General features: G+C 49.8%; 1 protein-coding gene and 1 long non-coding RNA gene across 6 annotated transcripts in view; one reads left to right on the forward strand and one right to left on the reverse strand.

The window, feature by feature from the left end:
* Window positions 1-1,805: 1,805 nt before the first annotated feature.
* FAM168A (family with sequence similarity 168 member A) overlaps window positions 1,806-15,479 on the reverse strand; it is a 206,907-nt gene continuing 193,233 nt past the window's right edge. For 3 of the 5 annotated variants that reach the window (XM_069553039.1, XM_069553035.1, XM_069553038.1), the window contains 4 exons: window positions 10,949-11,091; window positions 10,171-10,345; window positions 8,546-8,675; window positions 5,542-7,833 (listed from right to left, as the gene is read on the reverse strand). In XM_069553039.1, the coding sequence (XP_069409140.1) occupies window positions 8,563-8,675; window positions 10,171-10,345; window positions 10,949-11,091 (431 nt within the window). In that variant the 3' untranslated portion in view covers window positions 5,542-7,833; window positions 8,546-8,562. Of the gene's footprint in view, window positions 7,834-8,545; window positions 8,676-10,170; window positions 10,346-10,948; window positions 11,092-15,479 lie in introns of all 5 variants that reach the window. The other 2 variants (XM_069553037.1, XM_069553036.1) reach the window with 1 other exon arrangement.
* On the forward strand, window positions 6,722-15,329 carry LOC138420031 (uncharacterized). Its single transcript, XR_011249165.1, has 4 exons — window positions 6,722-6,822; window positions 9,220-9,350; window positions 10,586-10,792; window positions 13,835-15,329. It is a non-coding gene; the product is annotated as an uncharacterized lncRNA (long non-coding RNA).

A 15,479-nucleotide genomic window follows, 5' to 3' on the forward strand; every position in this document is an offset into this window, starting at 1 on the left:
AAAGCATCACCTGGCTCTCAAGAGGGGAGGGAAGGATACAGGCTGGACATCATGAGGAATTTTCTGGAACATCAGAGGTTCAGCATCATCTAGAGCTCCAGAGTCTAGAACAGTGTTGTAGGGGACCAACGGGCACCAGGGCACCCATGTTCCCTGGGGCCACTGTGGTGCTGTTGCTGTCCCTACTTGCCGGGGTGTGGTAGACTTGGCTGCCCCAAGCCAACCAACCCCACTTCACCGAGGGCCTGGACGACACACTGAGATGAGGACGAGATCGTGCCCTGGGTGAAAGGGGAGGCTGACCCTCCCACCCTCTGGCCTCTGTTCCCAGAGGGAAGCTGGACTCTGGTCTCTGGGATGAGGCACATACAGATGGCAGTGAGGGTGGAGACTGAGGCTGGGTCTGAGCTTCCAAGGTGAGGTAATGGACACCCGTTGGCCCTTGGGGTAATAAGCACTGGTCGCCTCCAGACCATGCCTACCACCCCAATTTCCTGCTTGCTGGAAGGTAAGAAAAAGGAATGGCTCTGGCCCCAGTCTCTTCACTTGATCCTTGGGGATACTGAAGCCACCTCCCAAAAGAGGGAGATGAGCTGAGGACCAGCTAGGGGTGTGTCTGATGCAGCTGACCCTAAGGACCCCCCTCTCACCTGGAAGCTTTCCTGGCTCTAAAGCCTACTCTTGAGCTGAAGGTAGGCCGAGGCTGCTGGCAGGGGTGGGAGCTGGAGGACAAGATGGGGCCCTTGGTGGCCACTGAGGACAGTTCTGAGCTTGACCTCTTCTCACTCCGCCGCCCCTCCTCCACGGGCTAGAATGGTGTCCCCCTCCCACCTGCTCCTGGGGTCAACCCTGCCACTGACCTGGAGCCGAGTCCCTGAACAAAGTCCCCTTCCTCTCAAGGAGGAACTGCTGTGACAGAGCCCGGGAATATGGTCCCCGACAGAGCTTTCTGCCCCCGTAGGGGAGGGAGGTTCTGTGGAGGCCTGGGGTAGTCTGGCGGAGAGGGCTCCAGAGTGTTAGTTACAGCTAGGCCACTTAGCCTCTTTGGGCCTCAAGGATTCTCCCCAGTTGAGGAAGCTGAATACTTGGGAGGCTGGCAGGGCGTGGACGGTGGGAGCCAGGCCCTAGGAGGGAACAGTTCGTGCAATGACCAGGGAGGGAAATCAAGGCCTGGACCAAGGCAGTGGCTTTGCCCAGAAGGGAGATTAGAGATGTTTTGGACATAAATAAAACTGACAGCTCGTGATGACAACTTGGATGGAGACCATATTATCACCTTCAGCCATCCTTCTGGGACTACAAACCACTTCGCCCTATTAAGTGGATGTAGGCACTGCCTCCTCCAGGGTGGGCAGGAGAACTTGGGGCTCGGCACCTGCGCTTTGGAGCCAGACCAAGTGTAAGTTCCAACTCTGCCCCTCACTAGCTCTGTAACCTTGGCCAAGGTACTCGCTCTCCTCAGCTGCTCCCCCTCCCAAGGCCAGGGCTACCCACAGGGCTCACCTCCTGTCCTGCTGTGAGGACTGCCAGTCACCAAGCATAAAGCACAGCACCGGCCACACGGCGGGCACTTGGCAGATGCAGCCTCCATCATTCAGGGCTTCCCTGCACTCCTGTGTCACACACCTTAGCCCAGGCCCCTGAACTGTGAGTGCCAGGGCTGCCCTGGAGATGCAGCGTAGGTATCGCTCGACTGGTGAAAACAAGTTTAGAATCAACTTGGGAGAAACCCAGGGGACACTCACCAACCCAACAGGTGTCTGTGTCTCCCTCTCCCAAGAACCACAAGTCTGGTCACTCCAGACTTTTTTTTGGAAACTTTTTTTAATAGTTATTGAATGTTCTACAGCTTACAGTAAATATCATAGTTACAAATTCTTGGCTTCAATCTTTCAGAGTGATCACTATCTGATCTTCAAAACAAAACGGAACAAAAACCCAAAAGAATCCAAAACAACAGAACAAAACCAGATTTACACTTCATACACACAAGCGAGGCCGCGGGGCTTTCCACTCTTTACACTCCAGGCTGTGTTTTGAAAACACCTATAAGTTCTTTGCTCAAACTACTTGGAAGACACCGGTCGAAGGTTTATTATTATTATTTTAAATGTTTTTCTTTTTAAAATGTGAGTTCCAATAAAATTTAAAAACTAGATTCCAACCTGTAGATTAAAATGAATTAAAAAATACAAAATCATATACAACGCTCTCTCACAGGGATGGTACATGCCACGAGAACAAGTTTCTCTGTCGTGTGATATGAACAGGGATGCAGATGCCTTTTAGTCAGGAGATGGGGACAGGCCTTTGGGCCTTTAGAGGTCATGACAGACAACGCCACGTTGCTAGAGGCCTGGCCTTACCTCCCCTTGGGTAAGGAAGAGCTGCAGTCCCACCATAGATCCAGACAAGCTGGCTGACCCGAGAAGGTGGTCTCCGGCCAGTCCCACTCTTTCCCTGACTCTCAGGCACGAGGAGGAAGGCTGGAGCCTGGAGATGCTGGTCTTGCTGGGGTCAGGCCCAAAGATGACTTCACCCATTTGAGACCTATGGGCTGGTACTTATCAGCAAAGCTGTTATATGTGTTCTCTTCAAAAAAGGAAAATAGCCCCTCTACCAGGAGCTGGACTGGGTACAGGGCCTCAATGCCAAAGCAAGAAGACCCAGGGACTACAGATGCAGCCACAGGGAAGCAAGCATTCTAGTTTCCCTTTCTGGCTCTGTGGCAGCCAGTCCTAATCACCTGGCCACTGGGCTGGACTCAACAGCACACAAGGTAGAAAATACCCATTGGAGAAAGTGAGGAGTGAGACCCAAGTCTGGCTCAGGCAAGACTGGTTATGGAATGTTGAAACTGACCTGCCAGGAAATTTAAAGGCCAGGCCCTAGAACCATGTAATGCCTAATTTCAGAAACAGGTTTTCTAGAAGGGGACGTGGACAGGTAAAGGACAGATCCTGCCGCCAGCCTGGCACACCCAAAGGAGGCTGAGCTCTCTCAGGCTCAGCTGTGGAATTTGATGTTAGCCTGGCTGGGTCTCCACTGTAATCCAGCTTTTGGAGGTAAGTCTAGCCTGGATTCTCCTGGGGCTGGACACCGGCATGGAGCCTGCCCCTCCACTGCCCAACCTGCCTCCTCTGGATTCCCAAGCTTGGCAATCAGCTGGGGACCACATGCCCTACAGTGCTGTGGAATACAGGGTGAAAAGCAGAGCTTCCACGTGTACTTTGAACTGCAATTGAGGAGCAAATGCCATGGTGACATCTCAGTGACTGATCCAGCCACAGTGCTGTGACCAAGACCTGTGCCCTCTAGGCCTCCCTCTGGCCTCCCTCAGAGCAGAGCTGAGGGTCTCACATGCAGGGCTCCAGGCCAGATTCAGCCAGTGCCTCTCTGGACCTCTGGCCGAGTCCCGTCTGCACAGTGAGGACATCAGAACTCGGTGACCAAAGGATCTGCACTACTCCTATGCTCCATGTGATTCATTTCTGAAGGGTACTTGGAACAAAGTCAGCCTCTCTGGACAAACTCCCAGATCTCTGGAACACTTTGGGTGGCCAAGGGTAAGAGTTGGGATGAGGTGGAAGGACTGCACAGTGTCTCTCTAGATCATGGTCCTCACCCTTGGGAAAAACAAATCCAGGGACTGGATTCAGATGTACTTTTGACCATTCAGGGCCACACCAGGTCCCCTGAAAGTGCCAACTCACTGGATCTGGATAGTGGGCCGGCTCTCCAGGGTCAGAAAGCAAGGGTACACAGGCTTCCTAAGGACATAGGTCTTTCAGTGGACAGGTGCTTGGGGCTGCCCCTCAACAGGTCTTCAGTCCTAGGCATCAAGACCCCAAAGTGCTTTGCTCAAGTTAGGCCTCTTATTGCAAATTCCTGTCCTTCGAGTGCTGCCAGCTGGAATTGCCTCTGGGTTTCCAGGGCTCCTCATAAAAATCTGCTCAGCGGGGAAGACTGACTTCCCAGTTTTCCCTGGAGTGTTCCTCTGTTTAGGGGCAGACAGGTAGCCTATCCCTTCTGCATGCTGGCCACCAAGGCCTGCAAGTGTCAGCAGAAAGAGCAGAGGATTTGAAGAGTTGGCTCTTCAAATCTTGGCTCTTTCTCTGATGAGCTATGTGACCTTTGGCAAGTCTCTTAAGCCTTCAGAGACTTAGTTTTTTCCATCTATAAAATGGGAATTTTGGCAATCAATATCAAAGTACTTCGTACACAGGCAATAAACTGGACAGGTGAGTGTCCTTTTTCAATATATAGGGCGGGGGATATTCACTTTATAGTCACTGCCAGGAGAAAGAGAGGAAGAGCAGCAACTGTCCTGTCTTGCAGGGAAGAAAGGAAATCAATTTTTCCAAAATGTGGCAGAAAGATTAAATTTCATGCTTTTACCACTTGGGGGCACTCCAGATTCCAGACTCCAGCTTCCTGGGCCCCAGGCTAAGGAGAGGGAGGCAGGTAGAAGTGGGGGAAGCTGTGAGGGTTGGCTGGTGACTGGAACCACCTGTACCCCTAACCCTGCCCACCAAGCTTGTGGCACTGGTGAGAAGCAGTGGAATGGGGTGGAGAGGGCTTTGCTGGTGCCATGCTGCAGCTCGAATGTCATGTGGGCACACCCCTTGTCCTCTCTGGCTTGCTGGACTTCCTAAAATGACAGGGCCCTTCAAGCTCTGACCTTCTGTCCAGCTCGACCATTGGGCCATCCAGTATCTGTGGATGACGCTCATGGTACCTCCTGATGGATGCCTGTGACCCCATGTGTGCTCATCCTACCACAGACACACGACTGCCTCGTTCTCCTGGGCTCAGTCCCTCTGCAGTGACTCCCCAAGCTTGGCCAGGCTTGTGGATCTCCGTCAAAGCAAGAGGGCGAGGCCAGCTGAACTGGGGCTCCGGTGCTCAGCCCGCAAAAGGGGTGCTGTGCCTGGGTTCTTCCAGACCCCAGCCTTTCCACACCTTGTTTTTGCCTTGGGGTCTGTCCTTGATCTTGAATTACATACAAGGGCCAGGAGAGGGTGCACAGCATCGAGTTTCATTCCACAAGCCTGTGTGTGGAGTCAGACTGGAGGGAAAGAGGCCACAGACTGAGATTCAAATAGCTCTGCCACTTATGAGCAAGTCACTCTGCTTTTCCAAGTCTCAGTTTCCTCATGGATCAAATGAGAGAATCATCTTTTTCATGGGGTTAAACCAGATGATGGGTATGAAATTGCTTTGTGAAAAACTGAGGTACTAGATGTTAGTTTTTACATACTGGTACAGAATGAACAAAGGTAAAAAGGTAATTCCTAGATCTCCTTTCCCCTCCTCTGGTTCTGCCCCATCCCATCTGGAGGCAGTGGGGTTCAGGGGAGCCTACTGGGGTGCCAGCATTCTGCTCACTTTGGGGCAAGTTCCTTTTCTTGCTATTAAATAGGACCAGTTTCTTCATTTGTCAAATGGGTGAAATAACTTTGACCTTGTCTTTCCCTCAGGGTCAGTAAATTAAAGGCTGTGAAGTGCTCTGAAGTCTATGAAGCACCTGACAAACACATATGTTTCCTATTATTATAATCATTATTATTATTTTGGCATTTTCTAAACATGTATGACATAATCTAAAACAACCTTCACCCACCCTTATACAACCAGAGAGTAGGAGGAGGTATTTGCCCAAAAAAAGAAAAAAAAAAAGGATTAACACTGGAAAACTTTCTATTGTTTTAAAACAAAACCTTTTCAGCACCCCTGAGCAGACCATTTAGAACAGCGGGGCTTTTCCTTACTGGTCCTGCATTTCCCAGGTCGAGGATGCTGCTGGGCTGTGCACCCCTGGGAACAGCCAGATAGCCTCTGAGGTCCTCCTGGCCCAGGGGTTTCCTGATTATTTCCTCCTTTAGGGAGACATGGGAGGTAGGGGTAGGGATATATCCACATATGCATGAATTTAAAATGAAGAGAGTTATTTAGAAGTTCTAAATGTCATCAATGATCCCATTTTGTTCAGTAAAATGTTCCTGTGCACGCCGCCGCCGCCCCCCCCCCCCCCACCCCGGCCACCAACCATCCCCGAAGGGGCTGCTAACCCCTCCAAGTGCCGGGTGCAGGGGGGCAGTGTTAGACAGCTGGGCTCCTGGCTGAGACCAATGGGGCCTCCTGACCCAGGGGTCCCTCTTCTCCCCAGAGAGTGCATGTTTCCTCCTCTCCTCTCAGGATGAGGGGCTACTGTCTTAACAGCATGGACTCCTTTTCAGCCAGTCCACCTGCTCCTCCAAGGGCTGGAGTCAGGTATAGGATGAGAGGTCCGGATGTCTTCACAGAATTTCCAAATGCTATTTCCTCATTTGCAATTTCTGTTCCCACCATCTGCCCCCATGTGACCTCGGCCAAGTCTTCAACCTCTGCCTTTGAAATCCATGGAGGAAAAGAGCAGAAACAAAAGCCCAGAGACTGTTCCAGACCTCATCATGTGTGGGCACTGCTGGCTTCATTTTTACAAAGCCAAGCCAATCCATCCCTAGGTAAATTTTTGTGGGCAACATGCCCCAGGCAGGAAGGTTGCATTTAATGCTAATTTACTGCAACGTCTAGGGAAGTCCCTTCCTCTTCTCTGGGCCTCAGCTTCCTTATCTGTCAAACAGGGGAATGGATGAGATGATTGCTAAGGTCCCTTCAGTTCCATGAGTCGATGAAATGTTTATTGCTATTGCTTTTCCTTCTCTATCCTGACCTCCAGAGCCACCAGCACCCACCTGGAATGTGGTTCCTTCACTTTGGCCATGAATGGCACAAGGTAACCAAGAACTTAGCCTGTCTGCCAGCGCCATGGACAGACAGGTGAGCCCTGGCTCTGGGAAGGACAAAGGGAAGGGAGAGAAATGCCACAGGTTTCCACTCTACTCAGGAGCAAGCTCCTCACCAGAGTGGATCCATGAAGGCGCAGAGGCCAAGGTCTAGATTACACTGGGCACCTAGCCTCCCAGGCTTTGGGAGGCTGGGATCCCACCATCCTGCAGCTGCTTGGCAGGTCTGAGGTCAAAAATCACCTTCTGAGGAAGTGCCAGGTCAGTTAACATCACTGTGCAAATTAGAGGGTCCAGGCCCAGACAATTCGGCCAGAGACCTTACAAGCCAAAGCCAGCAGGCAAGGGCCTCCCGACTCTCTTCCCTCTGCCTTCCCACAGTGCGCCGCCCCCCCCACCCTCCCTCAAGTTCTCCCAAAGAAAAAATCTGGTTTTCCCAGGTTCTCATCTGGGGTATTATTAAGCTGCTATGAACGCTCCTACCTAATCAGGTGGTTTTGTTCTTGGTCTGTTGCGATGGTTCTCAGAAATATCAGAAGATATTTCATTTGTGTCAGGATACAGCAGTGTCTTAAACTAATCCTGCTTGAGAAAAATCGAAAAAGAAACCATCCCTCAGAGATGTGGCTTGCTCAACAGTTCTGAGTTCCTACCCTGGCCCCAAGGGTCACATCCACTATGCTCTTCAAAGGAAATCGCACCTGCAGCTGAACCACTGCAACAGACCCCACTCTGCCTGCCGCTAGACTAGGCTCCCAGGACTGAACGCTTGGGGCAGGAAAGGAGCAGAGAGGATGTGCCTGGTCACGTAGGAGAAGGGTGGAGCTGGGAGGGCAGCAGCTCAGGGGGACGGTGGGGAGAGGCAGGAGATTAGAAAAAGCAGCTTTTACAAAAACCAAAAATAAAAACCAAAACCGTTAATGATGCATAAAGTGACCCTTGCACTTCCGTTGTCTCTTCTTGCAAATAGAGGTGGTGCTGCTAGGGAGCTGCTCCAGCACCTGTGTAAGACTTGAGTAGTTGCATACAATGTGTGACTCCGGGTCTAGGGGAGGAAGGGGAAAGCTGTTAGTGACAGCAGTATTCCTGAGGCCCTTCAGGGAGCTCCTGACCCCTTCCCCTCATGCTGAGAGCCCTAAATGGAGTCGTCTGTGCCTTCCCAGTGGAGCGGCCCATTTCCCATCCAGTGCCGAGAGCTCTGGAGGAGGTGGCAAGGGAGACAAGGAGGCATGGCAGTGATTTTTAGTGACATCCCTGGAGCTCTACAGGTCACTGGCACCGCCTCAGGATTTGCAGAGGAAGGGGGAGCCTGGTGGTGAGGGTGACCTAGGGCTTCTGCCTGGCCCCAGTTGGAGCCAACATCTGATTGAGATAAAAGTTCATTGGAAGGATAGGCCCACAGTTAGAAGAAGTCTGAAGTAAAGAGCATAAAATTTAGTACTAGAGGATTGGAGTTCAAGTCCCAGGTTAGTTTTTACTAGTTAAGTGATACTAAACTATATATTTATCTGTAAAATGGAGCAATGATCCTTACTTCACAGAGCTACTGGGCAGATCATGAGATAACGTATGTAAAGTATCTAGAATATATAGATAATGACAGCTATCATAAAGAGTGATACTGCTGAAGCTGGAGCAGGAAAGCGACTAGTAACTGTCACCTGCCCCTGCTGACACCTGTGCTGGGCCAAGCCAGGGGCTGTGGGACAGTTCTGCTAGCTGGTCACCCTCCCACCTCACACCCGGTCCCCACTCACTTGGATGGGTGCAGGCTTTACCAGTGCGGGGGCACATAGCTGTACGCAGGGGCCCCTTGGGCCCTGTATGTTGGCATGGAGACAGGGTGTGCCCCAATCGCGGTGTGCTGGGGTGCAGTCAGCAGGGTACCTGAGCATCCGGAAGGAGAAGAGCAAGCCTGATGAGGCCATCCCAGGTGCTGGGGTGAGGAGGAAGGGCCGTGATCTCTCACAGCTGCTCCCCTCCTGCTCATGAGCTGCCGCCCAGCCCTCCCCACCTTGCCAGGAGCCATCTCCCGAGGGGAAACCTTCCTGATGCTCCAGGACAGCCAGTCTTCAGCAGCCTCCCTTCACTCTTCTCTGTGTGCCACTCTCACTGCACATCACACTGAGAGGTGTCTGCTGCTTTATGTGGCGCTGGTCGTCCCACTAACCTAGCTGTTCCTAAGGGTAGGCCTCAGGACCCAAACAATAAGGCTGGCACCCAGCAGATCTCCATCAGCTTGCTGACCTGATCTGGGGAGTGAGAGGCCTCAATGCTTACATAAGGGGCAGAGGAAAATCCCAACTTCCACCTCCTGCCCACTCAAGCCCTTGTACTCTCTTTCCCCAGAAGATAACCTCGCTGATTCTCTGAAAGTTGGGTCTCTAAAGGTTATTCAGAGCTCTCTTGTCTTCTCATGCTCTTCTTTTAGTGCCATCTCATCCAAAGACTTCCCCAAACCTGCTCTTCCTCTGGTGAAGTGAAGTCGCTCAGTCGTGTCCGACTCTTTGTGAACCCATGGACTGCAGCCCCCCAGGCTCCTCCGTCCATGGGATTTTCCAGGCAAGAGTACTGGAGTGGGTTGCCATTTCCTTCTCCAGGGGATCTTCCTGAACCCAGGTCTCCTGCATTGTAGGCGGATGCTTTACCCTCTAAGCCACCAGGGAAGCCCGCTTTTCCTCTGGTGTCTCTCCCTAACTCCATCCTCGGGGCTTCTGGAGTAAGCCAGAAATGGAGAAGGGGTTCTCCTGGACTCCTGTTTCTTCCAAGACACGCAATTAGTTACTGGACAGGTCCCGAAGCTCCTGCCTGCTAAAGAACACTGCCCTGTGCCCTCCTGTTTGGAACTCTGCTGCTAGCAGAGTCCTAGCATCATCATCTGTCCTCTAAAGCACAGCTTTCCCCCCATATCCCCTCAACCCAGCTGTCTCCACTTTGCAGTCAGAGAGAATGATTAGACAAACCCTCTCTCTCCCATGCTTAAACCTCTCTGCTAGCTCCCTGTTACCTACGTATTCGAGACTCTCCACCACTTTATCTCTGACAACTGCTCCAGCCACCCTTCCAACTCCACGCTCTCATTTTCTAAGCGATTTATACCATGTCCATTCTGTGAATGTGCTTTACTCATGTTCTCTCCCCTGGACTGCCCTTCCCTCTTTCATCTCTCTGATTAGCCTCTGTTCACTTTTTAAGGCCTAGCTCACTACATCCTCCATAGTGAAATCTTCCACAGCCCTGTGGACAGAGTTAGAGGGTCCCTAGAACTCCCAGGCACAGGATTCTTCATGTTATGCTACAGTCGATCCCATGACTGTGTTTTCCACTCTGTCGTGAGTTCCTGGAGGAAGGGAATGGACATTGACATAGATGCTGCCCTTACCTGCTGACATTGCCATGGTGGTGCCGGCTACCATTCCCATGGCCACGCCGTTGGTCCTGGGAGCGGCGACAGGCGCCGGGTAGATAGCAGAGGGAATGCTGTTGGGCTGGACGACCGTGGTGTGGTGGATGACATGGGGCTGGGCAGCATACACCGGCTGTGTATAGTAAGCTCCCTGGGGGAAGAGGGGCTGAGGTCACACCGGCTCTTGGAGAGGTGGGGAGAGAAGGGAGGGGAGCCTGTCTCAAACCTTAAGCGACGGTGTCTGAGAATCTCTGGCCCAGGGCCACAAGGTCTGGGGCTCTGCTCGTGGAAGTGTGAATGCTGGTGTGAATGCTGCCATTTTACATACTAGAAAAATGTCCTAAATGCAGAGCGCTTCCCCAAATGTCTCTTACTATATATTTCCTTTTAGGCAAAAAGGTTGACGATGGAGACAATGGTCTGAGGTGACATCCCACTGCCTGGATCACATGACTGCGTTCTGCCGTCAGAGCCCACAGGTCTGCTGATCTCTGGGCAGAGTGGACAGAAGGCTTGGATCATCTTAATCCAGAGCTTCTCAAATGCTTCTACTACATAATAACAAGAGCTTCTGACTGTGGACTGAGGTGGAATGAGGGTGTGTATAGGCTGTAAGGTTACTGCTTCAGTGACACAAGAATGACAGCTGATCAGAGCCACAAACTCTCTTTTCCTCCCCCTCCACCCCACCCACCCAGGCTGGTGGCTCCTTTACCTGCAGAAGAGGTGGACCCAGGCTTCTACATGTACTTACCTGGGCATACAGATTCTGCTGGGGGTAGGCACTTCTGATTGGATACATGGCCGTCTGGTAGGGGTTGGGTGAAGGGGAGTAGGGGGGCGGAGCAGTATTACTCTGGGTCGGTGGGACTTTGTATGGTGTCCCCGCAGTATATCCTGTACCAAGGCAATAAGAGAGACTTCCAATTAGTTGGCAGAACAGCATCGCTGGGAGGCAGCAGGTCCCAGTCACGACTCCCCAGACAAGCATGGGCTGAATCCAGGCTGGAAACACAGATGAGAACAGACAGAGTACAGGGCTCCGCCCAGAGAGCCCTGGCCCCAGAGGCAGCTCCCTCAGTCCTGGTGCATAGGGCTACATGTGTGGCATCTTTTATTTCTCCATGTCTCAGGGCTCTGAGACACAGATAAGAGGATGGGACCAGATGACCTCTTAAGGGGCCCTTGAAACTCGGACAGTCTAGGATTCTGAAACCTGTACCATGAGACAGGCAGGTACATGTGGACGGGAGACCCTCCATCTGCTTGCTCTGTACTGCACTCTCTCTTCTTGCTTTTCAATCTCTTCACTCAGTACCCTGGGGCATCTGCTGCGGCTGCTTCTGTCTTGCTTTCTCCCTTACTCTCTCTTTTCTCCTTATCTCTCTCTCCCTTTATGAATTGCTCTCCACCATACTCCTCCTCTTCCTTGTCAAGTTTTAAGGTGGAATCCTCATACAAAACACCATTCAGAGATCCTCCTTCGGTGAGATGCTAAAAATCTTTGCTCTACATAGCTGGCTTTTCCTCCCCTCCTGGGGCTTGGAGGAGGGCCACCACTGCTTGAAAGACTGAAGTCAGGATAAAAAAGATTCACATCGGCCTGGAACCCAGGCCACGTCTGGTCAGCAGGGTGGACAGAAGCTGGGGAGGGGGGCTGAGAAGTCAGGCTCCGAGAAGTTCACAATCAGCCATTCACACAAACTATGCTGCCTTTGAATTTCTGGAAAAGAGAGTCAGATCCTAAGTTCATAGGAAAAACTTGAAACATAAATCACTCAGGAACAAGGCTATGTTCCTAGAGAATCACAACATGGAATGATTCTATGGAAACTGAGCGATCATCAGGTAGCCCCACTCTCTGAGTTGAAGGGACAGTGCCAGGGGACCTTGGCTTTGGATCTCCAATGGGGTGTTGCTGGAGATTCTTCCCTGTGGTCCTCCATCCTGACTTAGTCTGGCTGACACATCACGAAACCTCTCTTAGCTTCAGGTCTTTTGCCTACAAGACACTCAACAAGGACCCATTCAGTAACATGGAGCTGTTTTTGTATGAAGGAACTGGAGGCAGAGTAAAGAGGGTACTTTACTGGAAGAGAAAGGGTCCAGGCTTCAGTCCAGGCTTTCCTCCAATTTGCTGTAACTACTGCCAAGTCTCTGGGCCTTAGTTTCTTATTTTGTAAAATTAGAAGGCTAAGAATGAAGATCTCTTCCTGAACTAAAATCCCATTGTTTTAAAGACACTGGGTCTCTTCTACCCTAACCCCCATTTAAAGCAGGCTGCCATACAGTCACAAATCTCTCTCAGGTCACACCACAGCTTGGGCATACCCTGATGAGGTACTCAGGAGGATGTGAAAGCTACTGTGTAGTTACCACACAAGGCACTACCAATAGGTGTCCTGTCCTCTTCCCTGGAATCATGCCATTTATCTTTCCACCTGTAGATTCATAGTTTGTTCTGTGAAAAACTGGAGAAGCTGATTTTGTGGTCAAACATGCTTGAGAAATAAGTAGCAATGAGGATGGAGTGGAGAAAAATACACTAATGAGAAGAGAGCATTGGTAAGAATTAGAAACTAACTGAAGTGGAGATGTGAGTCAGTTGAGGAAGAAGTCTACAGCAGATTCCTCCAAGATTCTAGACTGCACAGCTAATCATGAAATGTGGTCCCGGGAGAAGCAGATACTGTGGGGGAAGTCAAGGACCGTAGGTTTGCACATGTCTAGGAGCTGTTTGAGCTGTACTTCAACCAGAGACAGTTTACTTGTCTGTAGAACAAAGGGGATTCTCAAGATGGGCATGTCCCAAGAGCATGGACTATGATGCTAAGGGAGCCTAATTGCTATTCTGCCCCCTTCCCCCAAAGAAGAAGAAGGTGGGAGAGAAAGGGAGAGAAGAGGGGAGGAGGGAGGGGAGGAGGAGAAATATAAAATAAAAGAGAAAGAGGTTTTATTCCATGACAGTAACAAGTTTTAAAGTAATAGGATGAAATGTGAATCTCAAAGGACAGGCATATGCAGGAGACTATTTCCAGGTTTACCACAGGATCTTTTACTCATACTATTTACATTTGAAACATGCAAACCACAATTTGCGTGTGTGTGACTGCAGCTTGTTTTAGTAAATCCAGTTTTACTGTAACACAGCCATGCCCATTCATTTACATTCTGACTATGGCTGCTTTACTGGCTGAATGGTGGTTATGTCAGAGACCATAAGGCCTGAAAAGCCTAAAATATTTATTATCTGTCCCTTTTACAGGAAAAGCCTGTTAACTCCTGACTTAAAGAAATAAAACACTATAGGGAGTCCTGCCAGAATGGAGAGCACCGCTCTTCCATGCAGGAGGGCAGGACACCACTGAATCCTAAGAATCCCTATCTCTGAAAGCTATATAGCATAGGGTTATGGTGCTGAGCAGTCTGCAGTCAGACTGACTGCCTGGGTCTCCTACTTAACAGCTGTAGAATACATCAGTTTCATCATCTATAAAATGGGGACGATAATAATATCACTTACTTCATAGGGTTATAGTGATGAATACATTAATAAGTGCAAAGCCCTTAGAAGAAAGCCTGACACAATAAGAATAGTTCATATAGGTTACCTATTATTCCTTTCTCTCTCCCTGTGTAGAGAACAGTAAGCTTCCTGTCCTGGGAAGTGTACCAGCAGAGACTGATCTGAAAGCTAAACCATGACTTTCATGGTGGGATCCAACTTGGAACACAGACTTCAGGCTTCTAAAATTTTAAAATTTAATGGTTTAAAATGCCATGATTTTAAGATTCTTTAAAGTTAACACGCCAGTGGTGCTAGACTCTCCTTTATGCTCCCAGACAATGTGTGCTCAAGTTCTATCCTCTGGGAAGCCTGCACTCACCTTCTGTGTCACAAGGACAACCACATCTCACAAAGTGTTGAGACTGTTCCTCTGAGGGAAATCAAGAGGCGCCCAGAGACTGCAGTAGAATTTGGTTTCTACATCTAAGAATAACCTTGTCTGAGAGTGTTTCCTTTCTTCATGTTATGAAATAGACACACATGAACTCAGAATACAAATCAGTTTAGCCAAAATACCCTTGGTGGCCAAAATGATAATGCTGGGGAAGAAGGCCTTGCCCGTTTGTCCAGAGAGGTCGAGAGGGGAGAGGCGAAACTGCAGAGCTAGAAGACTTCTTAGAGAGCACCAAGACCAGCACAGATGTTTCACAGAGAAGACAACGGGAGCAAGCGAGCGACTGCTCACGAGCACCCAGGACTCGGTGCTCCCTCCTCAAACTACAGTCCCAAGTCCTGGGCTCCATCAGTGAGTCACGTCAATTCTTCTCTTAAGGAATACATTCATTGGATTAGATAATATCAGAAGATCTTTCCAGTGCTGATACTCTAAGCTGCGAGTATTTCAGTGAGACTTTTATGAGAAAATCCTTGCAGAGGACATTCCGTAACTGACTGATGGTCCTGTCCACACCCTTGAGGATCACTGGAAATTCCCCTGGGCTACCTCAAGTATCACAGAATTCAGGGTTTACTACTTTATCCACCTAAATTAAAGAGGAAAAAAAGCTGTTGGACTTCATACAAACAAAACAAAACCAAGTCAAAACAAAGACTCATTGATTTTGCTCAAATGAACTTAGACTCAACTCATCACTTGAGGCCTGGGTCTCCTGAAAAGAGTTCTACCTAAGTCTGAAGGTTACAGAACTAGGACTTTGGAATGCTATCCGTTAAGGACATTAGAGACTTGAATTCAATCCTCTCCAATTCAGGTGAAGAATCTAGAGCCCAGGGGAGCTGCAACTTTTCCAAAACTGCGCAGCCAATCAGTGCAGAGCTCAGCCCAGAGATCAGGGCTTACCATGCCCTGGGCAGAGTTCCTTTTTGGATCATATGTCTGTCTCTGTAGTCCAATCTTGGGCATCTGGTATATTGGCCTTTGTGTCCCCATTTCATTAAAGGTAATATTGTGAGAGAAAAAAGGAATTCAGTCACTAGCAATCCCAGCCCTGTCTTTTGAAAAAGGCTTTGTTTATGGTACCCTATTCTTTCTCTCAGGTTCCTAACCATAATTTTAAAGTCCATCAAATAGGGTAATAAAGAGAGTGTGTATATTAGCAAAATAAAACCTTTTTAGCCCTCTCTTTAATTCTTCTGCACTGTCATAAATCTTTTTCAGCTGGAGAGCCCCTACCACTTTCAAATGCATTGATGCTCACATCAAGGATACCTTTTAGACTAATCGGTTTATTGACTATCAGATTTATATGTCTGGACA

Source organism: Ovis canadensis, chromosome 15 (genome assembly GCF_042477335.2).
Source record: "Ovis canadensis isolate MfBH-ARS-UI-01 breed Bighorn chromosome 15, ARS-UI_OviCan_v2, whole genome shotgun sequence".
In the NCBI taxonomy this organism is placed as follows: Eukaryota; Metazoa; Chordata; class Mammalia; order Artiodactyla; family Bovidae; genus Ovis; species Ovis canadensis.